Below are 25,564 nucleotides of genomic sequence, written 5' to 3' on the forward strand. Positions count from 1 at the left end.
CCGGAGGACTGAAACTCTCGCCTCTTTATGATTATTTCCCCCAGCACCCAGAACGGAAAGTGGCACACAGCAGGTGCTCGGTGTTTAATAAACAAACAATGCATTGTGAGGTGAGGTCAGTGTGAGCTAGCCCTGTATGGGGGTAAACCAAGGGAGAGAGGTAACTCGAATCTCTGACTCCCCAGACTTTTACCTTACCACCAGAGGGCACAAGCTCTTGCAGCTCCATCAAGACTGCAAGATGGAACAAGTGGGCTTTGGGTGAAGAGCTCAGAGTGCTGATATGGGTATTTGGATGTAGCTGGTGTCCAGCTCCGAGGGGAGAGTCAGGCCACTACAAGTACGAATCCCAGTTCCTTACCATCCTCTGGGGGACTGTGATCCAGTCATGGGCTCCCAAGACATCTGTTTTCGTAAGGGCAAAATGAAAGGTACAATGTGGAGCACTAAAGAAGGCTCTGGGCACCAAGCAGGTTCCGATCCCAACTCAGTCCCTGTTGGGTTGGGTGACCTGACTCTCTCTGAGCCCTGGGGGCTAAGTGGGATGCTTCTTTAGGGCCACGGAGCCCTCTTACCAGAAATGCCACTTCTGCCATCCAGAATGTCTCGAGGGCCTTCCTTGGTGATGGGCAGGTAGTGTGAAGATCGAAAAATATCACCTTCCCCTTCGGCAGCCTCAGCCCCACCCTCGATGTCCTCTCTTGGAGCTGGGCCAGGCAGTCTCTCTGGGCCTCGAGGACGATCCGGGGCAGCCAGGCCACCTGCCAGTAACCCCTCCATGGGTGCTAGCCGCTGATCTTCACTCAGGACCTGGCAGATTCAGCAAGACATCGTGGGTCTGGAGACAAAGATAGGGAAGACCTTAGGAGAGGAAGAAAAGAATTCTGTTTGTTTTCCCACCTCTCAAGACCCTAGTCCTCTCCTTCAAGGCCTATGGCCTCAGTTTACCTCTTAGTTGAAGTGACTGGGGTAAGTGGTGTTGAGGCCCCATTCTCACCCATTGTCACCCAATCACCTTTATTGTCAGCATGCCTCAATACACTAAAGCTTTCTCTTTTTCCAGCTTCTTCCCGGACTCTATTCATCTCAGTTACACACCTACACTCAGTCACCTCAGTCCTCCCTCATCCATCCTTCTACCTCCGCCTATTCCTCTCATCCCTCACTCACGGCTTCACCTTGTCCAGCTGCTTCCTGGCTGTCCTGTAACTGCATAACCTATTGCCAAGCATCCAGTGTCCAGGATCCCAGCCACTTCCACACTCCCAGCTCATGAGTGCACTGTCTCAAGTGCCCCCAATCTTTGCCCTTATACTTTTCTCACTTCTGTTGCCCCATATCAATTACCCCTACACTTTCCCAACCTTTACACCCTTCTCCCTACCCAGGAATGTAGGGTTATTAACCCCTTAACCTCTCCACACTCTCGAGTGACCCCCACCATTAACCCCTTCCCTTCTCCTCAGCATGATCTCTCATGCATACCAAGCCTGGGCTCCTCCACCCTGCCACCTTCCAATAGTACTGGTTGCCATCCTCCACCGATATCGGTTGCTCTAGCCGGAGGATGAAAGGGACCGAGAGGGCTCCGGTTTCAGAAATAAGGACCCTGGGGTAGGAGGGCGACTGTCCTCTCCACCTATAAATACCTTCAAGGTAGAGCAGAAAGTGAAGGGCAGGAATGAGGCGCTCTCCCCAGGGAGACGGTGGTGAGGCCGGGCCCAGGCAACCGGGGCGGGGCCGGGGCTCCAGGCCTGGTAGCAGGCGTTGCCCTCGGGGGCCTGGGTGCTCCCGGGGGGCCTATATGGGGTGGGTTGACAGTCTTGGCTGGAGGGGTCCCTGCCCAGGCCTGAAGAAAGCACCTGCGGGTACCGCTGGGGTAGGCACTGCCGGAGGGGATCGGGCAGGACCGCAACTTCGGAGCACTTTGGCAGCTTGGGGAGGGGGCTCCAGTCCAGATGGTCGTTCCCTACCCCACCTCCCGCAGGGGTCGCAGAGGTAGGGGCGGCGCTGCGCGGACGCACCCTGCGGGGAAGCTAGGGTCCCCAGGATGCGCCCTTCGCCCGTGCACCTCGGGGCGGGAGACCCCGCGGGACGAGCTGAGGTGGGGGGGAGACACCTGCCTCGAGACCCCCGCCCCTCCCCCCACCTGTACAGCCCCGCCCCCGGCCAGGCCCCGCCCCTGCAGGCCCCGCCCCGCCCCCCGCCCCAGGGGGTCCCGCCCGGCCGGACCGGGCCCAGGCCTCCCCTCCCCGTTCCAGCTCCGCCCCGCCCGCGAGCTTCCCGGGTTGGGTCGGGCCTCACCGGGGAGGCGTAGTCGCTGGCTGGGAACTCCCTTACTTCGCCGGGCCGTCGCTTCCACTACAGCTGCTGCAGCTCTTGGTGCGGGTGCCACGGCCTCCGCAGCCGCCGCTGCCTCCACAGCTCGGGGGACATTGTCCCTTTAAATCGGTCCCCCCGCCGCCCCGCCCCTCCCCCCCCGGCGCGCCGACGTGACCTCAGCGCGACAGCCCCGCCGCGCCGCCATGATGAGGAGGTCTGCCCCCCCTTGTGCCACTCCGGGGGGCGGGGGGATCCAACGGGCGCGCCGCCATATTGGGAGTGGCCAAGCAGGTCACCCTTAAAGGGCCCGCAGGACCTTAGCGTCGAGGGAGGGGCTCTGTTACCATGACAACAACCTGTCCTCTGCACCCCACTGGGTCTTCCTATACTAGGTTTGTTAATAACATCTAGGTTTGTTAATAACAGGTGAGTGGGAGGGAAGCATAGAAGTTTTCTCTTGGGTCATTCATGAATCATTGATGACTCCATCCAGTCAGTCAGTCCTTAGCTTTCAGACTCTCCCAATCATAAGGACACTTTTCTTTCTTTTCTCGTTGTTTGTATTGGACTTCAACATCTCCATTACTTTATGTCTGTTCTCAATGCTAAGCTCTCCTCCACCTAGCCTTCAGGATCATAGCCTCCAGACTAGACCGTATGCATACATCACAAACTGGTTGTCTTTCTCCCACCCATCACTCATTTGTCTACCCATTTATCTACATGCTCAATCTATCAACCACTCAACAACCGAATAAACAAATCACCTATCCATTTACCTTTCTAACACCTACTCGTCTATCCAAAAGTCCACTTAACCTATTCACCCATATTCCACATACCAGCCCACCATCACTTCTATTTTTCCACAGAATCAAGGGATTCAACAGTCCTACCAACATCCACCCATAGAGTCACCCATCAGTTGTATATTGTCTTCACCAAATGAAGAAGACAGGAGTCATTTTCCCATGACTCATTTGGGAGTCCCAAAAGACCTCGATAAACGTGAGGTGTGTGTGTGTGTGTGTGTGTGTGTGTGTGTGTGTGTGTGTGTGTGTGCGTGTTTACTCATTTAGTTCAAGTGTTAATTTCCTATTTTGTGTCAGCCTTCTCTAAGTAGACCTGTCTATTTTGATTCATGATCTGCCTTACAGCAGGTCAAATGTTCAGTGAATTAGCTAACCTAGTCACCTGCCTATTGGTTCATCCACCTTACTCAACCAGCCATAGAACTCAACCGTGTTCTCATGCACAGTCCGTTCCTTCATCTGCCTCTCAGACCCATTGCTCTCCCTGCCATAAAGGTACCTGCATTGTCTTTCTAGACAAAGTCTAGAAAGATTCTGTCACTCAGAACTTGAGGTATTGGCAGGGGATGAGGTGGGATAGGTGGGCGGGAGATCTGTGCATCATGGAAAAGCAGGTGGTTCCCACAACAATGATAAATACCTTTTATTGAATACCTTTAACTATGCAGAGAATTTTTAGATACAGAAGAGAGAATGGAGTCTTTTAGAGTGATGACCTTAGATCACACCAATAGTGAGGACAATTTTGCTAATCATTTTCATCTTCGGGAGACTTCAAATTAGGTAAGAATTTGGGGGAGCTGAGTAGAGAACTGGGTATGCTCTTGCATTAATCTTTGTAGGGGCAGAGAAACCAGTGATTTTCTGAAATGGAGATTTACTGGGCAACCTCACAGTTACCAGAGTGATTGACACCTCCCACTCTGTCCCCTACTAAGGGCCATGAAGGACTGAGGTAGTCAGAAAATCCTCTGTAGTGGCTCTCCTGGCTTCCAGACTGTATGGAGTGGGGTGAAATACTCAGGTGCCCATCGACAGATCAGCTCCATTGACACATGGTGCTTTGAGAGGCGGGGGCTGGCTCCGAGATCCTGGAGTTTTTGAAAGAAGCTGTAGGCTTTGGAGGGTATCCCTCAGCTGGTTCTGAGAACATTCCATCTCAGTCATGCGGTGCTCCTGGGAAGGCAGTAAAAGTGGGTTTGAGGTTGGGGTGGGAGTTGGGAGTGTTTGCCAAGCAGACTCCCCACTTCTCTCCAGTCTCAGACAAGATTCTTACCAGACTTTTCAGCCCGAGGCTACCGTTGCTTGGGAGACCACCCTTAGAATCCAACTTTGAGATCCTGTGAGGGGTCAGGGGCAAGAGAGTGGACAGGTCAGAAACAGGGAAACTCCCTCCCATCCTGGGTGGACTGCCAAGGACTCAGTGGGCAGGGCTTGGAGTGAAGTTGGAGTTCGTTCAAATAGGAGAGCAGGGCATAGGTCTATCTGAAGCAAGTTCTGGTTAGAGCTTGGCACGGCCAAGATGCAGACTAGCCAAGTGTGGAACAACCGTGAAACTCAGGATAGGGGGCTGAGGCTGCAGCAAGAGGCTGGAGAGTGCATGGTTAGCCTGGACTACATAGTTAAATCTAGTTTCACAGAAGGAACACTGACAGGGTGAGGGTGGGGGATGGAGGGATTAATTAATCAATTTGAAGGCGGGGACTGACCAATGGGCGGGAAGGGCCCAGATGGCCCAATCGGGATAGGAGGGTCTGGTTGAAGAGGTGTGAGAAGGTAAAAGGACTAGTCAAAGACGTGTGAGATTGGCCCTACAGGGAGAGGCTGCCAGGGCTGAACTAGTAACTTGGAGCTGTTAGGACCTGGAGGTGGGGGTGGTTTAGTAGGGGAGGGACTTTCTGGAAGATACTTGAGCCACCCTGACGAAGAAGCTGGGATCCAAGCTACCCTGAAGGGCGGGGCTCACCCAGCTCCCAGTCTGGAGTCCAGATCCTGCAGCTGACAGCGGAGCTGCTCTTGCTGCTCCGTCAAGGCCTGGATGTGGGTACTCAGCGACTCCACCAGATGGGACAGGGCTTTCTGTTCCTCGCGGAGTGCAGCTACCTCGCATTGTATCTCTGCTAGCTGTGGGAAGACAGTAGCTGTAATCCGACCCATCCTCAGGTCCCTTCCTCATTTTATCACATTTGTACCCTGTTGGGGAAACTTGTAGGTCGGGGAAAACAGTCTTAGAGTCAGAAGAGCCCTAAGGCCCTTCCTTAATCTGGCTCCTTAGCCGCAGCCCGCCCCACACCCTGGCGATCATCTGGACCGCATGTCACCTTGCCCACTGGTCGGTGCGTTCCCGGAGTTTGGTATCGGTCCCCGGGCTGGTCCAGTTGGCGCTGCCAAGGCACCGATGGCTTCCGAGGTAGAGAGGTGGAAGTCCTAGCCCAGGCCCGTCCGGAAGTCGCAGGACCAGTGCGTAGAGAGCCTTTGGGTCGAGGCTTGGAACCCGCAGCAGGGCGATGGTGGGTAGGGCGTCTGGCAGGGACGCTCTGTGTGCGCAGCACTGGCCGCGGCCGCCGCTGGGGCCGCTCCCCATCTGGCCGCCGACGGGCCCAGCTTCCTGCCCCTTGAAAGCTGCGCAAAGACTGGCTCTTGGAAATGAGAGGAGTGTGCTTGGGGAGGTCTCGGGGTGCCAGGAAGCCGGGTTTCTCCCCTGAAGAGAAGCTGGAGGTGCGATGGAAAAAGTTCAGACCCTCAGTTGAGGGAGATGACTCCACCCCAGCCTAGAGCCAGAAACGACCCCACTTTTACATCAGTGGAATTCTCTTAGGACCAGAATTGACCTCTGATTTGCTAAGACCCTGTTTTTGACTTCTGACTACTATCCCGATCTAATCTTTTTCCCCCTCCTCTCTAGCTTTGGCTCTGACTTCTGACTTGACCTGATTCTTTCAATAATTTTGATTCCAGTCTGACCCCAGGGCAGTCAGCCTCTGCTCACAAGGGTACCCACTTTTTTCCTAATTGACCTTATCTTCTCTCCAACCTCTGGGCTTGAGCTGACCCGGTTGTTCTTGACTTTTGATAGGAAATGATCTCTAACCTTGGCCCCATGACTCGTCCTATTTTCCCTAAGCTTGACTTCTCCTTCACTGACCTTCATAACATCTTGTCTCCACCTGACCCATGATTAGACCCCATCCACAGACTCTGACACATGGCCTTCACCTTTTACCACAAGGCTACTTCCTCTGACCCTGGAGGTGACTCTTCCCTGACTTCTGACATGACTCCATCCCAATCTTGAACTCTGGCTCTGTAGATGTTTGACCTTTGACCACACAGTGGTCCACCCCTCTGCCTGCCTCCTTACGTCCCCAGCCTCTGACCTCAACGTGGTCCTGCCCCTGGTGTCCTTCATCTTAACACCTGAACTCCTTCTGCCACCCATGAGAACACAGGCAAGGTTTGAAGATACCTGGATTGGACATGAGCAGTGTTCAGGGGAAGACGCATTGGTACAGACACTGGGACAGGCCGACCCTCCTCAATGGCTTGAAGGATGGTGGGTAGTGGTTCCAAGCTGTCTCGAGTTTTCTGTCAAGGGATGTAAGGAAGATGTCCTGTGAACTCTCTGGTACCAGTGCCACCCAACCTTTCTACCATGGGTTCTGGGTTCAGGTCACACCTGGTCAAGTTCAGCAAAGATTGTGCAGAGCTGGACATGAAGAACTGCCAACTGGAGGGCCAGGTCTCCACTTCCCTGGTAGCCACTGGGTGTGGTATCTGTGTCCACCATAGCTACCTGATCCAGGAAGTGTCGCATGGCCGGTCCATGATCTTCCAGGAAGCTATTCATAAAGACCATGTAGGCTTCCTTCTCACCAAACCTGAGTCAGAGCCAACCTGGTTAAGTCAGGACAGACACCCGCCAACCCCCCCTACTCCCCGATGCCATCCTTGCCACGAATTCTCCCGACACCTACGGAGCACAGTTGGCAAGATTCTGGATGACCTTGGCGATGAGTGTAAGAGTTCTGGCTGGGCCTGGGGCGGGGTGCTCTGGTGCCAGGCCAAAGAGGCTAGGTGCCAAGATGGCGGGGCATAGGAGCCTTAGGAAGAGAGAAGCACACACCAGCCGGGGGCCCAGTGCCTCAGAGCCTCGTGCTTTGCATGCTTCCCGCCAATTTGAGAACACGGTGCCCAGCTCTGCTGGGAAATAGCTGGGGCAGAAGAAGCAATAGTTAGAGGAAGGGGACAGGGACGTAAAGAGTGCGTATGATCAAGGTCATAAGTCTAGAGGCATAGGAAGCATTACTCGGCTTATCAGTGATCTGTGATTGATGAAGCGTGTGTGTGCTTTCATTTCACAGAACCTGTTGTTTGGGTTGCAAGGTTGGGGGTATCGGGGATAATGATACTTGGGGCTTGGGTTCCAGAGGCTAAGAACTTATAGCATAATTGTGGCAACTTTTAGGTCCTGAACTTTTAGATTCGGGCAGACAAGAACATATGGGAACAAGGGTCATGAGTTTGGGGTATAATAAATGTACATGAAAGTGAGGTGTCTGTGTATAATATAACAGAAGGTGGGGTTAGGGTTACAGTGTTACTTAGGATCAGAAATAACAGGATTAAGCATGCGAGTTATCCTAGGGCCAGAAGCCAAGGGATGACATGCTCATGTTTCCTAGGACCAGTTTCATGAGATTTGGCATACCGGATCTCTTAAGGTCAGGTGTCATGGCATTGGGAAAATGCATCATCTGAGATTAAAGTCTTATACGACCAAGGTTAGGTGGTATGGAATCATTTGTGGTTGAAGGCAAAGGAAGTTGGTCCTAGGTTACTTGGGGTTAGTTGGCATGGCAAAAGCGTAGGTAGCCAGATACAGCTAATAAGGCCAGGGAAGTTTGAGTGTCCTGCATTCTGTTTGGCCGGCGAGGGCAGCACAGTGGCAGTAAGGCAGGGCTGTGCTCGGGTGCTGGGTCCCTGATTCTCACTTGTAAGAGTGGATGATGTTTTCAAAAACCTCCTCACAACTGCTTCGCAGTCTAGCTTGGCATTTTGGCAGCTCCGGTGTTGGGCACTTGCTGGGGTCCACTTCACAGTCCTCGGTGGAGGCACAGAGACTCCGCACAACCTGGCCTGCAGTCCAGCAAAGACAGTCTAAGGGCACGAGCCCAAACACATCACACCCAGCCTCCAACCCTGTACCGGCTGGTTTCGTGTATCAGCCTGACACAAGCTAGAGTCCTCGGAGAGGAAGGAGCCTCAGTTGAGGGAAGGCCTACATGAGATGCAGCTGTTACGGCATTTTCTCAATTAGTAATCCATACGGGAGGGCCCCTTCCATTGTGGGTGGTGGTAGCCCCAGGCTGGTGGTCTTGGGTCTATAAGAAGGCAGGCTGAGTAAGCCACGTGAAGCTAGCCAGTAAGCAATGTCTCTCCATGGCTTCCGCATCAGCTTTTGCCTTCAGGATCCTCCCCTGTTTGAATCCCTGACTTCCTTCAATAAAGAGCAGCAACATGGAAGTGAAAGCTAAGCCAGTTTCTCTCCAACTTGCTTCTTGGTAATGGTGTCTCATTTGCAGCAATAAAAACCCCATCTAAGAGAAAGCCTATCTCCGACTTACTCTGTAAGCACCAAACGCCTTGGGGAAATAGCAACTCCACTTGCACTCCAGACGCTAGTACCTCAAAGCACCATTCACTCCCAGAAGGCAGTTTCGCCCGGCACTTCCTGGACCTCTGGCACCAATCCCTCTCTCTGCTTACCCAGGGTCTCCTGGAGGTACTCCTGTGCCACCAGTTTCATGTATTCATCAATGGCCTTTGTGGCTAAGGTATTTTCTCGGAATAGCAGCGCTTCACGGCCTCCACAGCGCTCCAGCTCTGCGGTTCCTAGGTCTGTCACCAATGCCTGTGCAGGACAGAGATCACACTGAATGATCTTGGGAATCTCAGTCATCGGCTCATCTCTCATACCTAGGCACAGGCCTCGTGCCTTTTTGCTGATATTCAGGCACAGCCCTCAGCTTTTAGCTGAGGCTACAATATCCACCTCTCGCTGCAGAAAAGGTGCCTACTAGCCTGAGGCTCTCCTCCAGCCCCGCCCGACTCGCTGAAGTTCAGCGTGAACTCATCCGGTTTGAAGTTCAGGGTCTGCCTCTCACAGTTCAAGTTAAGGCCAGGTCCCTAGCAGCTGAAATTCTAGACGTACAGCACTCGTCGTCCCTCATTGGTAAAATATTGGTCCCGCCCCTCCCGGTGTCCCACCTCGCTGGACAATCCAGGCTCTTCCTCTTCAGCACAACTTAGAAAGCGCTATCTGTCCCACCTGTCTGCGTAGTCAGGGCTTCTCACCTGCGCTCGGCCAGTGGCTCGTAGCACGCGCACCATGGCTGCTGCCAGCTCCTCCTTGGCCTGAGCAGACAGCGCGGGCTCCAGCGCCATGCACAGGCGCGCGTAGTGGAAGGTGAGGAACTCCGCTAACTCCTTATAGCGCTCCGACGGCAGCACGCGCAGACATCGTACCCTGATCCGCGCCCGTAGCACCGCACCCGCCGGAGCCCCGAGCACGGGGAACCAGCGCTCCAGGCCTGCGGCAGGCGCGCGGGGGATGCTCACCTCGTCCAGTTCTAGTACCACCCTGCCCACGGTTGCCCCTGCCGGGCCTGCTCCGCGCAGCCGCAGCGACAGGCGACGGGCAGGTGGCAACGCCTCGAAGTGGAAGCGTTCGGCCCAGAAGAGTTGGTCAGGGCCCGCCCGAGGGGCAGTGCGCGCCAGTAGCGCGCCGTCCAACCACAGCTCCGCACGCACTCCGGGTGCAGCTGCTCGGGGAAGCCCTTTGGCTTCGTGCACCCACACTGTCAGCCAGGTCTCTTGTCGTTCCACATTGTCCTACATGCAGGAGTGGGATAGGAGGGGTGTGTCGGAGATGTCTACGCTCCAAGACCCAAGATGCGCATTGTGACTCCTTGATGCGCACCGCGATCTGGGAGCCTTGCTCACCGGGATATTGCAAGACCTCTTGGAGATGAGGCTGGAGTCACAAATATCGGGAGGGTCGCTAAGCAGAACACATCCGGCTTTGGGGAACGTCTCACACATTAGAGTTTAGGATACAGAGGCGTAGTCATGGACTGAGGACTTGGTGACTACTTGGTAAACAGGACTTGGGGTGCGAATAGGTGGGGAACTGGATGCAGGGGCAGGTTTTGGGGGCAAACTGGGTGGCGTGGAAGGGGCAGGGCCTGGCTGGTGTGAAAGGGTTTTCTGTGCCCGTCCCCTCCCCCTTAATGACCTGGCTAGGCTGGAACTGCCGACGAAGGTCCTCAATCCAACGGTCTCTCTCAGCGCTCGAGCGACAAGAGAAACAGCGGCTCCCACCTGCCCACGTTACCTGTTTGGAGCGGGATTCAGTTGTTTAGTAGCGGCTGAGACGGTGCCAAGGGTAGTAGAGGCTAAGTGGGTTCCTCATTTACCTGGAAGCAATATGGCTCCCCCAGGAGGCTAGGATGCAGCGGCCAGACTCTCACATCCCTCTCAACGCCTAGGTCCAGCTCAGAGAGTGTGGCCAGCGATTCTCTGGAACCAAGAGCACTGGAGGGTCTGGGGCCAGTGAAGGGAAACAAGGCGTCATTCTTTGCACACTCAATCCTTAGCTTTCTAACCTTTAGTTACCCTAGCTGCTGTCTCTTTCCCGGCATCTTTGCAACTGATCCGCTCTTTCCTTCCCCCACCCCCATTCCTTATGGCTGAATTTCCACGCATTCTTTGGAGTTCCTAGATCCAGGGTATTTGGTTAGCTTCTATTTCATTAGAGATGACTACCACCGTTCAAGCAAGAGATGAGTAAATAGCTGGGGTCTTTGTGACCCCGAGTTCACCTGGCGTGGAGCGGAATAGAGAGAACATGGAGGCAGCTGGTGAAGATGAGGAAAAGGAGACCAGAGATGCTGACTGGCGCAAGCCTTCCAGCTTCCCAGAGACTCTTACCCATCTCGAGGAGTGTGGGCTCCCAGTTCCGACTTGGCCCTTTTCTTCTCCTTCAGCCTCTTGAGTAACTTCTACGGAGGCAGAGAGGGATGTGAGCCAGGGAGAAGAACCCTGCGCTCTTCCCTCAGCTTTGTCCCCCTAGAGGATCTTTGAAGATCTGCTGGTCTTGGTGGACCAAGCCCAAGTCCAGGCTGCATTAGCATCTGTAACCGCCGGTGACATTTACAGTCGCGTTGTGCAATACTGGGGATTGTACTTAAGGACCCAGGAAGGGCAAAGGTTCTTAAATCTCCCCCTACCCAACAGCTTGCCTTTCTTTTCCCTCCCTCTTCCCTCTTTCCTTCCCTGCTTCCCCCTTCCCTTCTTCCCTCTCTTAGTCATCCCTTTTGAGTTAGTGTCGGAGAAAGCCAGCATGTTCAGCAATAGGGGCTAGCAAGCTCTATACATGGTAGAAGCAGACAGGGACTGTTGAAAAGCCCAGAGCATCAGGGAAAGCACAGGCTTTTGCAACATCCATCGAAAACGGTAACAGAAAGAAGGAAATTGAAAAGTTACACACTGATTGCCTTAGAACTCAGAAAACCAGGCAGGTTTCCGTTTCTGATTTTTACAATATTTTGTGTGTGTGTGTGTGTGTGTGTGTGTGTGTGTGTGTGTGATGTGTATGTGTGTGCTCACATGTATGTGAGTGGGCGTGTGTATACATGTGTGTGTGGAGTGCTGAGATAAGTTTCCTCAGGTGCTTTCCACCAGGAGGCAGGGTCTCTCACTTGAATCTAGAACGCACTGATTCGGTAGCTGCTGGATTGTCTTTACTTTCCAAGAGCTAGACTTGCAGGCAGACTCCATGCTTATCTAGCATTCTCATGGATGCAGAGGATCCGAACTCCGGTCCTCATGCTTGCTTAGCCACTGAACTATCTCTTCAGCTCCAGCAGCTGCATCTCTAAGGCACTAGCCCCTCGCTTTCCTGAAATCCCCTTGCACTCCTTGTAAAATGGCGAGGGGAGAGGATGTGGATTCAAATCTATAATCCCAGCACTCAGGACACAGATACAGGAGGATTGGTGAGAATTAGAGGCCAGCATGAGCTACATAGAAACTTTCAGGAAATTCTAGACTTCAGTATAGGACTCTGTTCTTAAAATATGAAGAGGAGTGCCAGGCGTGATTTACATCTTTGATCCCTGCACTCAGGAGGCAGAGGCAGTTGGATCTTTGTGAGTTCAAGGCCAGCCTGGTCTACCTAGTGAGTTTTAGGACAGTCAAACTGCATACAGAGACCCTGCCCAAACAAACAAACAAACAAACAAACAAGCAAATAAAACAACATACATACACTCACAGACACACACACAGACACACACACATACACACAGACACATACACACAGAGACACACACACAGGCACATACACACATACACACACACAAACACACACACAGACACACACAGAGACACACACACAGACACACACACAGAGAGACACACAGACACACACACAGACACACAGACACAGAAACACACAGACACACACACAGACACAGAGACACACAGACACAGACACACACAGACACACACACAGACACATACAGACACACACACAGACACACAGACACACACACAGACACAGACACACACAGACACACACACATACATACACACAGAGACACACACACACAGACACAAACACAGACACACACAGACACACACAGACAATATAAAAGCGAGAGAGGAATTCTCTCAGTAGCTCTATTTGACAGTAGCTCTGCAAGGCTCAGTGCTGGCCAGTGACCTAACCATGATCCCTTTTTTCCTGGCCCTCTAGGCCCAGGGACTGTGATTCCATTACTCAGGAAGCAGAGATAGGAGGATCATAAAGTTTAAGATAGTCATTGCATGTGTGTGTGTGTGTGTGTGTGTGTTTATTTTTCAGGCACTCCCAATATGTACCTCTTGTTTGGAACTCACTGTGAAGCCTAAGCAACCTTCTTGTCTCTGTGACTGGGATTACAGTCGTGCACCACCACAGCTGGCCCTAGTGTGTGTGTGTGCGTGCGTATGTATATGTGTGTCTGTGTGTGTGTGCGTGTGTATATGTGTGTGCGTGTATGTGCATATGTGTGCATGCGTGTGTATATGTGTGTGTGCGTGTGTGTATGCATGCATGAGTGTGTGTGTGAGAGTGTGTATGTGTGCATGTGTGTGCATGCGTGTGTGTGTGTCTCTCTGTGTGTGTGCGTGTGTATATGTGTGTGTGCGTGCGTGTGTGTGTGCGTGTATGCATGCATTAGTGTGTGTGTGAGAGTGTGTGTGCATGCGTGTGTGTGTCTCTCTGTGTGTGTGCATGTGTATATGTGTGTGTGCGTGCGTGTGTGTGTGCGTGTATGCATGCATTAGTGTGTGTGTGAGAGTGTGTGTGCATGCGTGTGTGTGTCTCTCTGTGTGTGTGCGTGTGCGTGTGCGTGTGTGCGTGTGTGCGTGCGTGTGTGCGCGTGTGTGTATGCATGCATGAGTGTGTGTGTGAGAGTATGTGTGTGAGAGTGTGTGTGTGCATGTGTGTGCATGCGTGTGTCTCTCTGTGTGTGTGCGTGTGTATATGTGTGTGCGCGCGTGTGTATATGTGTGTGTGCGTGTGTGTGTGTCTGTGTGTGTATATGTGTGTGTGCATGTGCATGTGTATATGTGTGTGTGCGTGCGTGTGCGTGTGTGCGTGTGTGTATGCATGCATGAGTGTGTGTGAGTGTGCGTGCGTGTGTGCGTGCGTGTGTATATGTGTGTGTGTGCATGCGTGTGTGTGTGCGCGTGCGTGTGTATATGTGTGTGCGTGTGTATATGTGTGTGTGCGCGCGCGCGTGTGTGCGTGCGTGTGTATATGTGTGTGCGTGCGTGTGTGCGTGCGTGTGTATATGTGTGTGTGCGTGCGTGTGTGTATGCATGCATGAGTGTGTGTGTGAGCGTGTGTGTGCGTGTGTGTGAGAGAGAGAGAGAGTGTGTGTGCGTGTGTTATTATCTAAGGTCTGCAGATATAGTTACATGGTACAGCATGTTTGAGGCCAAGGTCTGGGAGATCTTGTTTATCCCTGCTGATCCCCCACCCTGTCACGCTGGCTGCCTTACCCGAACATTGTGGACCTGGTTGGAACCAGTAGCTTCCGGCTCAATTTTCCCAGGAGTCCGAACTGTGGGTGGTCAGAGGTAGGAGGTTGAGGGTACGTTGTAAATCACTCTGAAAGGTTCCCCAATCCTCCAGCCTCTCCCCATTCCCAAGTTTACCTGGGTCTTTGAGGTTCCCCAAGGCTGCCTGCATGCTGCTTTCCGAGCTGGCACTTCCCATTCGGATTTGGCGAGGACCCTGTCCTCCCATACAAGTGGGCGGTCAGAAAGGGGAGGCACCCGGGAAGGGACACATACATTTCTGGTGTTTACCCCTTTACCACCGTGTCTGACCCGTTCCCTGTCCTCCCCTGCTCTTCCTTACCTCCTCCTCACCGAGCATCACCAGTCTTCCTTCGAGCAGGGCAAAGCCATCAATGTTCCAAACAGGCATGTCAGGGGCGGGAGGCTCAGGGATATGTGCAGCGCGCAGGTCTGGGGCTCCCTCCAACTCCAGCTCTGGCTCTGGGAAGAGGGGGGATGGGGATTTCAGAGTCTCCCCGTCGCCCTTGGACCCCCTCTTCATGCAGCAAAGGTGCACACTTCAGCAATCATGTCAGGCTGGTCGTCCGCTACCTCTCTGGGAACTGTTCTCCACAACCCTAGAAGAGGACACAGCCCACTGGCTCCCTGTCCAGTTCTACTGTGTTTTCTTGCTCAATCTTCAAAAGCCACTTAAAGGGCATTAGAACCGAGGCCCACAGAGGTTGAATGGCCTACCCAGAATCACACAGCTTGTGAGGATGTGATTACAACAGGCTTCTAGGGCTGGAGAGATGGCTCAGTGGTTAAGAGCACTGACTGCTCCTCCAGAGGTCCTGAGTTCAAATCCCAGCAACCACATGGTGGCTCACAACCATCTGTAATGGGATCTGATGCCCTCTTCTGGTGTGTCTGAAGACAGCGACAGTGTACTTATATAGAATAAATGTTTTGTTTTGTTTTTTTTAAAAAGACAGGCTTTTAATCCAAGCATTCATCTCTTAACCAAGAGAGTGGGCAAAGTTGGGCCTAGTAGCACACGCCTGCAAAACCAGTACCTGACACACTAAACTAGGAGGAAGATAAGAGAGAGAGAGAGAGAGAGAGAGAGAGAGAGAGAGAGAGAGATAGCACACGCCTGCAAAACCAGTACCTGACACACTAAACTAGGAGGAAGATGAGAGAGAGAGAGAGAGAGAGAGAGAGAGAGAGAGAGAGAGAGAGAGAGAGAGAGAGAGAATATACCAGCCTTGGCCTCTTACATAGATAACTAATCTGGGACCAGCAAGGTGGTTCAACAGGTAAAGGCCCCAGCCTAAATGTGGAAGGAGAGAACAAACTCTACCGTGCTGTCCACTGACTTCTCCATGCTATGTGTGCACGTGCGTGCGCGCGCACACTAAAATAATTTACTTAGGGTGGAGAGGATCCATTTGAGAACGGTAATATTTAAAAAATAAGAGAGAATGGTGTAGAAAAAGTTGTATGTACGTGGGAGTGTTCTCCCTTGGGGAGGTGGTGTTAATGGAAAGCGGGCCAGGGAGGACTCTACTCCTCACCCTGACAGAGCACATTCGCACTTGGTTCTGACAGGAAGTTTGAACTTCACCCGGCCAAGGTGGAAGAGAAGGTATGTGGAGACGCTGAACAAAGGCTGGCAGATTGGGAAATCCCAGGGAGATAGAGAAGGGCAAGGAAGGCTGGGCTGAAGTCTGTGCGACTAATTAGGAACTGGGGCTTGTTTGTCTTTGGTGCTAGGGACTGAGTCCCAGGATTGGCTCATACTAAGCATACCCTCCACCAATGGGCTACCCCAATCCCCATGGTGGGAGGAGCTGAGCTAAGAAGGGGCAGGCTTGCCTGGTAGAAACCACTGTCTGGAGCCTATGTTGTGGGCAACCCCTGACACTCTATAGGGCCTTGGAGACTACTTCTGCAGGGCTGGGAGCTTAGCCCAGTAGAAGAGAAAGAAAGAGAGTGGGGAGGGAGGAGGGAAGGGAGGGAGGGAGGGAGGGAGGGAGGGAGGGAGGGAGGGAGGGAGAGAGAGAGAGAGAGAGAGAGAGAGAGAGAGAGAGAGAGAGAGAAAGAGAAATAGTTGGGCATGGTGATACACACCTTTAATTCCAGTAAACAGGAGGCAGAGACAGGCAGATCTGTGAGTCTGAGGCCAGCCAGGTCTATGTAGTAAGACCCCGTTTTCTAAATATAATATTAGTGCTGAGTTGCTTTTTATTTAGTTTGAGCTCGCACGCACACATTTGCCATGGCACAAGTGGAGGCCCGAGAACAACTCGAATTCATTTATTTATTTTCGTGGGTTCAAGTGAAGGTCAAAGGACAGCGTTAGGAGTCGGTCTCCCCTTGACCATGTGGGGCTTCAGGTTTACCACCAAGAGTGTTTACCTGCCAGTCACAATACCACAGCCTCATTTGCTTTGAGATGAAGGCTTCTTATATGGCTTAGGCTGGCCTAGAACTCACGACCGATCATCCTCCCGCCCCTGCCTTCCAAGTGCTGGGAGTTTTAGTAGTCCTAGCTCTGAAATGAGTGGAAGGCATCTCGAGAATTTCTAGGAAAGAGCTGAATTAACCTTGAGCTTCCAGGAAACGCCTGCTGAACCAATCTTCTCAGTTTATTTTCTACCCTGTCTTACCACTAGGGGTGATGCAGACACCTTCGCTTTCTTTCTTGGTGGTGGGTATAAAGCCCGCAATCCCACAGCCTCTCCCATGTTAACAAGTGCTCTACCACCCAGCCGAGCCACATGGGGGCTCTAACTCTTTCCACCTAGTGGATCCCTTAGCACGTGCTAGGCCCTGGTCTCTAATCTTCCTAGTCTCCACCAGTCTCCCAGGTCTCATTTTGCAGCATCTGCCGTCTTCATATTGACTTCATTTTTCTGTCTGTAACTGTTCCTCCCCCACATACTACAGTGTGAGCTCCACAGGCCAGGCAGTGTCCTCTGCTCTGCTCACAGCTGTCCTTCGTGCTTCAGTCGGGGTCAGTCGGGGTCAGGGCGGAACCAATTTGATGCTCAAAAAACTTCTGCTTGGGCCAGCAAGATGGCTCAGAAAGTAAAGGTGCTTGCCACCAAGGCTAACTGTCTGACTTTGATTCCCCAGGCCCCACATGATTGGAGCAGAAAACTGACTCCTGAAAGTTGTCCTTTGACTCCCTCCCTGGAACCATGGCTTGCTTGCCCCCTCCCCAATATAATAAATAAATGCAGGCTGTCCTGTGATTTCAACACATGTGTTGTGGTAAAGGACACACAAACACACACACACACATATACACACACATACACACTGAATGAATAACACCTGCTTGAATGAATGAATGGATGAACAAATGAATGGATGGATGGATGGATGGATGTCTTTAAGGCACAGATGGGGAATTTCACATTCAAGGAAACAAAGAAAGAGGTGGGCTATATATAAGGCAACTGAAATTCACACCGTCAGTGGCTTGGTCTTCAGGATACAGAAGACAGCAACCTTCGGGGCCAAGAACCATTAGACATCCACAGAGTACTAAGGTGCATCCATTCAATGCCCCTTTCTCATCGGGACCTCAGCTGCGTACGGGTCCTGCGAGTCTTCCTTGCCCCAGTTTAAGGGGAAAGAGATGAGGCTGCTAGGGGCCCCAGCCACTTCCTGCTGGGCTTTCATACTCCCCACAACTTCCTGTGTCTAGAGGGCTGATGCTAGATTGACAGACAAACACCCAGGCATCCGGCCACCCAAGCCTAGCCCCAGCTGGGTTGGGGGGAGAATGTACCTGGGGCCTTCGGATTTAGCTTGGGTTCCAGCGGTACCACGTTCTTGTGCCTCCCCCACAGGCTCTTGGAAAACCGGAGGCGATTGGGTCGTGACTCCTTAGGAGGTGCAGAGAGGACCCGACGAAACAGAGATCTAGGGGCTGGCTGGCTGCTCACCATGGGCTCCTGATGGCTCAGGGCCCTTCCCCAGCCTGCGAAGCGGCCCCAGCGGAACCCTCCAGCAATCTTCTCCCCTCTGCCTCCAGTGTGCCAACGATAGGACGTCAGCGGCGAGGGCTGCGTTTGGGAATCTTCATTCTGCAGCGGTGGGTCCATGGCGGAGTCTCTGCTACAAGACCAAAAGGTGACACTTCTGCGCGTTGTCTGCCCACATTCTGTCTTCATCTTCCCCAGTCTCTTCTCAGCTTTGCCTCCAAAGGACAGAACACACTTGAGGGTGCCACACGTACACCCTCTCTTACCTTGATTTCCTGGCCAGTCCAGAACCAGCAGCCGTCTGTACTGTGCCTAGCTTCCTTCCTCCGAACCTAGGTCCACGTGACCCTGTCTTGTCTACCACCCCCCCTCCCCGCCCTTACAGTCAGGCTGGGAGGGCATGATGGGGGCAGGATGCTGAGGTGGGAGGGGTGGAAGAGAGGTTGGCAGTTCTGGCTTCTGGTGAGGTCTAGGAGGCAGAACACACTTCTCTCTTCGAGCTTCAGTTGCCTTCTGTGAAATGGGAACATGCTAGATAAGGGGCCAGCACAGCTACAGAGCCTCTAAAATCTCCTGAGGGCGGTGACATGGAAAGATTCACTTGTGTAGGGAAGGTGCCACAATTTTATTGGAGTGGATTAAAAAAAAAGAGTCAACATTTATTATTATTATTGTACTTTTATGGCAATCAGAGGACAACCATGTGGAATCATTTTTTCTCCTGCCTTTATGTGAGATCCAGGGGATGGAACTCCCGACCTTACAAGGCAAATGTCATTACTCCCTTGAGCCATTTTACCAATCCCTCCAGCTTGGGAGTAGACCCTAGGGCCTGAGGATGCAAGGCCTATGCTCTATTACTGAGCCATAGCTCCAGTCCTTGTCTTGGTATGATTATGTGGGTTTCCTCTGATCCAGTATTTCCATCGCTAGGTAGGCATCCAATAGACATGGCCACCAACACGGCAACTAACAACTCCATATAACCCTAGCGTCCACTGTCAGCCGAACAAATACTCCGCGTCATCTCCACACCGAAGAGTATCACATAGCAAAGAAAATGAATACATTCTTGAACTAATGATGGCGGACGAATCACAGTGCTGAACAAAAGCAAAAACTAAGGAGTATACCCTGGGTGAGTTCATATATACATTATAGTGTCCCAAACCTTTCTGGGAGTGGTAACTACATACACCCAAAAATCTAGCACTTATGAATCTAAGGCGGGAGCTTTCTCATGAGTTCCAGGGCAGCTAGGGTTCTCCTGCAAGACCCTGTTTCAAAGGATAAAAAACAAAGAAAGGAAGAGAAAAGAAAAGAAAGAAAGAGAAAAAAATGAAAGTAGTGGAAAGTTGAGAACCAAGCATATGAAGACACTGCACACCATGGAATTGGGGCTGGAGAGACACCTCGGTCGTGAAGTGTGTGGCCGTCCTTGCAGAGGACTGTTCAGCTCCTTAAATCTGTGACAGATACCAACTGCTTGGAACTCCAGCTCCAAGGGGTTTCATGCTTCCTTTTACTGAATCTTTTTAAAAAGTCAGGGAATCAATTTCACTCAGAGGGGTTAGTGGCTGAGTGAGGACATACAGGAGACTTTTGGAAGATGGCTTCTTTTGTTTTGTTTTGCTTTGTTTGAGATGGGATCTATTGTGTCTAAGGATGGTCTTGAACTTGGTACATAGATGGGGCTGGTCGAGAATTTCTATTCCTCCCGCCACTGTCTTCCAAGTGCTGGGATTATAGGTGTGCACCACATATCCAGCCTTTTTGTTTGTTTGTTATTGGTTTTGTTTGGTTTATTTCCCCCTTGAACCCAGGCTTTTATTTGTGTGATGAAGGCGTTATCAACTGATCTACACTTTCAGCTTACATTTTTTTTTCCACACAAAGTTTCCAGGCTGGACTTGAACCTTTGACATTGATCTTCCTGTTTCAGTCTCCTGAATGCTGGGATCAATCACCTTGACTAGTATTTAAAATGTACCCCTACTCTGTGTGTGTGTGTGTGTAGGGGTGTAGTGTATTCATGTGTGTGTGTGTGTGTGTGTAGGGGTGTAGTGTATTCGTGTGTGTGTGTGTGTGTAGGGGTGTAGCGTATTCGTGTGTGTGTGTGTGTAGGGGTGTAGCGTATTCGTGTGTGTGTGTGTAGGGGTGTAGTGTATTCGTGTGTGTGTGTGTAGGGGTGTAGTGTATTTGTGTGTGTGTAGGGGTGTAGTGTATTCATGTGTGTGTGTGTAGGGGTGTAGTGTATTCGTGTGTGTGTGTGTAGGGGTGTAGTGTATTCATGTGTGTGTGTGTGTGTGTGTGTGTGTGTAGGGGTGTAGTGTATTCGTGTGTGAGAGGGTGTCCACAGAGGTCAGAAGCATTGGATTCTTCTGGAGCCGCAGTCGTGCATGGAGTTTATTTAGCTGCCTGATATATTTGCTGGGAATTAATCTTGGACTTAGGAGTCTATTTTCTTAAACACTGAACCATTTTTTCAGGTCCCATCCCAGATTTATTTTTAAGTGCAAGTAAAATTCATACAACATAAATTTAACATGCTCTGTTTTTGAGTTTCAGAGCTGGTTGGGTGTGTTCTGTTGTGAAATCTCTTTGAGGCGAGTTTTGGGGTGCTGTCCAGTCAGTATCTTTTACATTTTGATAAATGTTTACTTGAGAAAGAGGTGGGACCGTCAAGATGGATCTGTGGATACAAGGTAGTTCCCCGAGACCCACATGGCAGAAGGGGATAACAGACTCTCACAAGTTGTCCTCAGACCCCTCCACTCTCATGCACACGTGATACGTGCAACATACAAAATAAATAAAGTGCAATGCAAATTGAACAGAGAAGGAGTGGGTGGATGCTCTGGCAGGAGTGAGTCAGCACTGTTCTCACCCAGGTTGGACTGCTGGCCATCTCCTTTCTCGCTGTGACCTCAGACAAGTCATTTCCTCTCCCCGCGCTTCCTCATTTTTAAAGGATGATGGTATCGGTCTCAAAAAGCTTCCATTCAAGGGCTAGAGAGATGGCTCTGAGGTTAAGCAAGAAATGTCATGGCATGGGTGGCTCACATCCATCTGTATGTCCAGCTCTGAGGTACCTGAAACCCTGTTCTAGCCGCTGAGTGTCTTTACACTGCACACTGCAAGGGTCTACATCCATACACAGACATACACGAACATTTCTGAAAGCTCACGTTGGATACATGTTTTCTGAGTGCCTACTGTACACTAGATGAAATGGAGGAAGAGATTAAATAAATGTGATTTCTGTCCTCCTGTTACCGTCTGGGGAGGGGGACATGTCCTGAATTCAGTGGGACATTTTGAATTTGTGTGGGAGACTGGGACAAGATAGATACACTGGATGAAGGATGACCAGTTGAGCGGAAATGCCATTCCTCTCAGGTTGGAAAAACCAGGGAAGACTTCTCCAGGGAGATAACCTTTGCAAACCGAAGCATGAGAAGAAAACAGATGATTGTGCCAGGTAGAAGGAATGCTTTGCACAAAGGCAACGGCAACGATAACCCGTGGGGCAATGCACACATGTAATTCCCAGGACTCGGAAGACTAGTGCAAGAAAATTGGTGTCACATATTTGATGCCAACCTGGGATGTATAGTGGACTGTGTATGTGGGGAGTTGGAGTCATGAAGTGGATAGGGTAAGCTGACTCCCTGGGTATAGGGTGCGGGCAGTCACTAAAGGCCCAGGTTCAAAGGTTCAAAGCTCTCCTTACTATGGTTGTCCTGAAACTCTTGCTTTGAAAATGGGACGTTGCAAGGGAGATGGCTCAGTGGTTAAGAGCACCGACTGCTCTTCCAGAGGTCCTGAGTTCAAATTCCAGGAACCACATGGTAACTCACAACCATCTGTCATGGGATCTGATGCTCTCTTCTGGTGTGTCTGAAGACAGCGACAGTGTACTTATATATAATAAACAAACACATCTTTTTTTAAAAAAGAAAAATGAACATGCCTTTCATCACAGCACTGTGAAGGCAGTGGCAGGAGGAAGCCAGCCTGGTCTACAAAGAGAGTTCCAGGACAGCCAGGGTTACACAGAGGAACCCTGCCACAAAATCTGCCCCACCCCCACAATCCTATTATGAAAAATCTTATTTTTCCCCTTTGGAATTTCATTTTGGAGGCTAGAAGTATGCGTCATTGTTAGGGCACTTGTCTCACATGCACAGGGCCCTGGTTTAGCCCTGTACCGCATGAACCTAGGTGTGGTGGCACAGGCCTGTAATCTCAGTTGGTAGGGAGAAGCTCGGAGCTCAGAAATTGGAGATCCTCTGGAGCTACATAGCGTGTTCAAGGCCAGCTTGGGCGACGTAAGCCCTACCCAATAAAACAACGCCTCCTCCCCTGTATATTTCTACTTATTTTATTTGCCACATCATTATACACTGGCTCTATTCTCAGATCTCTGCTTTTTCTTCCTCCTTTGCTAGGAATGAAACTCCACACCATAAACATACCATGAAAGTGGTCTACCACTGAGCCATACCTGTGGCCCTAAATAATTATTTTCTTCATTTTATTTTCTTTTAATTTTTCTTCATTCTATTTATTATTCTTATGTGTAACAGGTGTTTTGTTTCTTTGTCTCTCTGTATGTGTTTATGTGTACCACACATGTGCCTGATGCCCATGGAGATCAAAAAAAGGCACTGAGACCAGTGATACAGACAAAGATGGTTCTGACACACTATGGGGGTGCTGGGAACTGAACCCAGATACTCTGAAAGAGCAGTAAGTATTCTTTTTGTTTTCTTTTTAAAATTTATTTATGTGAGTATGCTGTTGCTGTCTTCAGACACACCAGAAGAGGGCATCGGATCCCATTACAGATGGTCGTGAGCCACCATGTGGTTGCTGGGAATTGAACTCGACATCTAGGAAGAGCAGTCAGTGCTCTTAGCTGCTGAGCCATCTGTCCAGCCCCAAGCAGTAAGTATTCTTAACAATTGAGCCACAGCTCTAGGTCAATATGTGTGTGTGTGTGTGTGTGTGTATAAATTGTGTATATATATATATATATATTGTATACATATATAAAATAAACATACACATATATACATAAATATGTATACACACACAAGACACACATACACATACACAGACATACACACACACAGACACACACACATACACACAGACAGACATACACAGACACATACACACATACACAGACAGACATACACACACATACAGACACACACAGACATACACACACAGACATACACACACATACACGCACACATACAGAGACACAGAGAGACACACACATACACATACACAGACACAGACAGACATACACATACACATACATACAGAGACACAGAGAGACACACATACACATACACAGACATACACACACACAGACACACACACACATACACAGACAGACATACACACACAGAGAGACACACACAGACATACACACACAGACACAGACATACACAGACAGACATACACACAGACACAGACACACACATACAGACACATACACACACACAGACACAGACATACACACACACACGTGTGTGTGTGTACACATACAGAGACACAGAGAGACACACACATACACACATAGACAGACATACACAAACACACACAGACACACAGAGAGACATACACACACACATACACACACACACGCACGCACACGCACACGCACACGCACACGCACACGAGATAAGGTCTTATGTATTCCGGCCTGGTCTTGAGCTTGCTCTCTGTATTGGAGGTCTTTAGCTACGTAGCGTGTTCAATGCCAGCTTGGGCTACATAAGGATGACCATGAACTCCTGATTCTTTTGCTTTCTGCCCCTGAGCCCTGAAATTAAAGGCACACATCACCATGTCCCATTTATGCAGTGTGGGAGGTGGGGCCCAGGCCTTCGTATGTGCCAGGCAAGCACTCTATTGCTGGGCTACATACTCAGCTTTATTTTAATTAATTAGAATTAGTTAATTAACCAATTAATTACGTTTTTCAAGACAGGGTTTTTCTGTGTTAGCCCTACTGTGTAAACCAGGCTGGCCTCAAAGTCAAACTCCACCTGCTTTTTCTTCCCAAACGCTGCTATTCAAGGCACATGCGTGTAAGTTAATTAATTGATTAAAATTTGAGTGAGGCTCTCATTATGTAGCTATAACTGGACTGGAACTTGCTTAGTAGAGCAGGTTGTTCTCAAATTCACAGAGAAATGCCTACCTCTGACTCCTGAAAACTGAAACTGCAGGTGTGGGTAACCTCCCTCAGTTATATTTAGTTAAAATGATAAATTACGGTTGTATATGTTTACTGGGTAGAATATGATGTGGGATATTCCTACGATGGAGAATGACCAATCAAACTGGGAGGCTTTTCGTTTGTGGTGCTGGAGACCTCAAATGTGCAGTACAGACATTCACCTCGGAAGGGTGTCCCCGGCCTAATGGAGGGGTGGTATGGTTAGTAAAGCCAACAGCTTTTCCTGTAGAGCCAGCCGGATATGCTTGAGCTCATAGGTGTATACTTTAGATAGGCCTCATTCAACTTCACCCAAACCATCCACTGTGCACGTGAGCTACTCCATGTTCTGCTATATTGACTGGGGTCAGGGGCTTGGGGTTGGGGGGTCATCCACAGAGATCGGAGGAGGATGTTACCAAGTGTTCTGCTCTGTCACTCTCCGCCTTATTCTCTGGAGACAGTATATCTCATCAGATATGGAGTTTGGCCGGTAGCCACCAAGCCTCAGCCACCCTCCCGTGGCCTCCCTTCGTAGCGCCAGGGTTACAGGAGCATTCAGCATCACTCAGCTTTTTACATGAATAGTGGGGATTTGAACTCAGATCCTTAAGCTTATCTCCTGAAGTATCTCCAGAGTTCTTCTGTTTTATTAGTTGGCTGCTTACCCGGCTGCTCCTAACATTTCCCCCTTTCACTTTCTCTCTTCCTTTCTTTCTCTAGTGCTGGAGATGACACTCAGGGCCCTTAGTACTGGGGCGAGTGCGGTCACTGAGCTATGGTTTTATTGTAATTTTTCTTTTTAAGGAAGTGGGGTCCAATCTGTTCATTATGTGGCAGACAATCCCACGGTGCCTTTGAGCTAACACTTCCTGCGTGGTCCTCTGCCAGTGGCCCAGGTTCTCTGCCTCTTAGGCTCAGGGATGACAGTGAAGGAAGAAGGTCTGTTTGATGCTGTCTTCCCATAACTGAGTTCTGCTCATCTGCGGTGGGAGCCTGCTTGACTGCTTTCCCTGGCTACTTTTCCTCCAGGCTTTGCCCTTTTACATCCTAATAGGGAAGTTTTAGGGGTGGCTCCAGATCAC

The 25,564-nt window shown here is 50.7% G+C and overlaps 2 protein-coding genes and 1 long non-coding RNA gene across 28 annotated transcripts in view; 1 reads left to right on the forward strand and 2 right to left on the reverse strand.

Moving 5' to 3' along the window:
• Positions 1–2,475, reverse strand: part of Wiz (WIZ zinc finger) — a 28,439-nt gene extending 25,964 nt beyond the window's left edge. For 4 of the 24 annotated variants that reach the window (XM_039080036.2, XM_039080033.2, XM_039080035.2 and 1 more), the window contains exons 1-2: positions 2,305–2,474; positions 576–838 (exon numbers count right to left, since the gene is read on the reverse strand). In XM_039080036.2, coding sequence (XP_038935964.1) covers positions 576–780 — 205 coding nt within the window. In that variant the 5' untranslated portion in view covers positions 781–838; positions 2,305–2,474. Of the gene's footprint in view, positions 1–575; positions 862–1,485; positions 2,157–2,304 lie in introns of those variants that run through there. The other 20 variants (XM_039080040.2, XM_063263404.1, XM_039080044.2 and 17 more) reach the window with 16 other exon arrangements.
• A 1,277-nt stretch (positions 2,476–3,752) lies between these two features.
• Rasal3 (RAS protein activator like 3) lies at positions 3,753–18,546 on the reverse strand. 2 transcript variants are annotated; one of them, NM_001134562.3, is made up of 18 exons: positions 18,508–18,546; positions 18,046–18,374; positions 14,605–14,744; positions 14,400–14,478; positions 14,244–14,305; positions 11,124–11,194; positions 10,610–10,736; positions 10,429–10,527; positions 9,489–10,025; positions 8,901–9,045; positions 8,126–8,270; positions 7,109–7,345; positions 6,811–7,012; positions 6,601–6,719; positions 5,456–5,846; positions 5,101–5,258; positions 4,411–4,474; positions 3,753–4,310 (listed from the first exon to the last, which is right to left on the reverse strand). In NM_001134562.3, exons 2-18 carry the CDS (start codon positions 18,359–18,361, stop codon positions 4,155–4,157), a joined length of 3,048 nt encoding a protein of 1,015 aa, NP_001128034.1. In that variant the 5' UTR covers positions 18,362–18,374; positions 18,508–18,546; the 3' UTR covers positions 3,753–4,154. The 2 variants fall into 2 exon arrangements, with proteins under 2 accessions (NP_001128034.1, NP_001401865.1); NM_001414936.1 differs by having other exon boundaries at positions 18,046–18,546.
• LOC134479820 (uncharacterized) lies at positions 18,250–23,640 on the forward strand. Of its 2 annotated transcripts, none has more exons than XR_010053570.1 (2): positions 18,250–18,389; positions 19,234–23,640. It is a non-coding gene; the product is annotated as an uncharacterized LOC134479820 (long non-coding RNA). The 2 variants fall into 2 exon arrangements; XR_010053571.1 differs by having other exon boundaries at positions 18,255–18,389; positions 19,175–23,640.
• The last annotated feature ends 1,924 nt before the right edge of the window (positions 23,641–25,564 follow it).

This window comes from Rattus norvegicus, chromosome 7 (genome assembly GCF_036323735.1).
Source record: "Rattus norvegicus strain BN/NHsdMcwi chromosome 7, GRCr8, whole genome shotgun sequence".
NCBI lineage: Eukaryota > Metazoa > Chordata > Mammalia > Rodentia > Muridae > Rattus > Rattus norvegicus.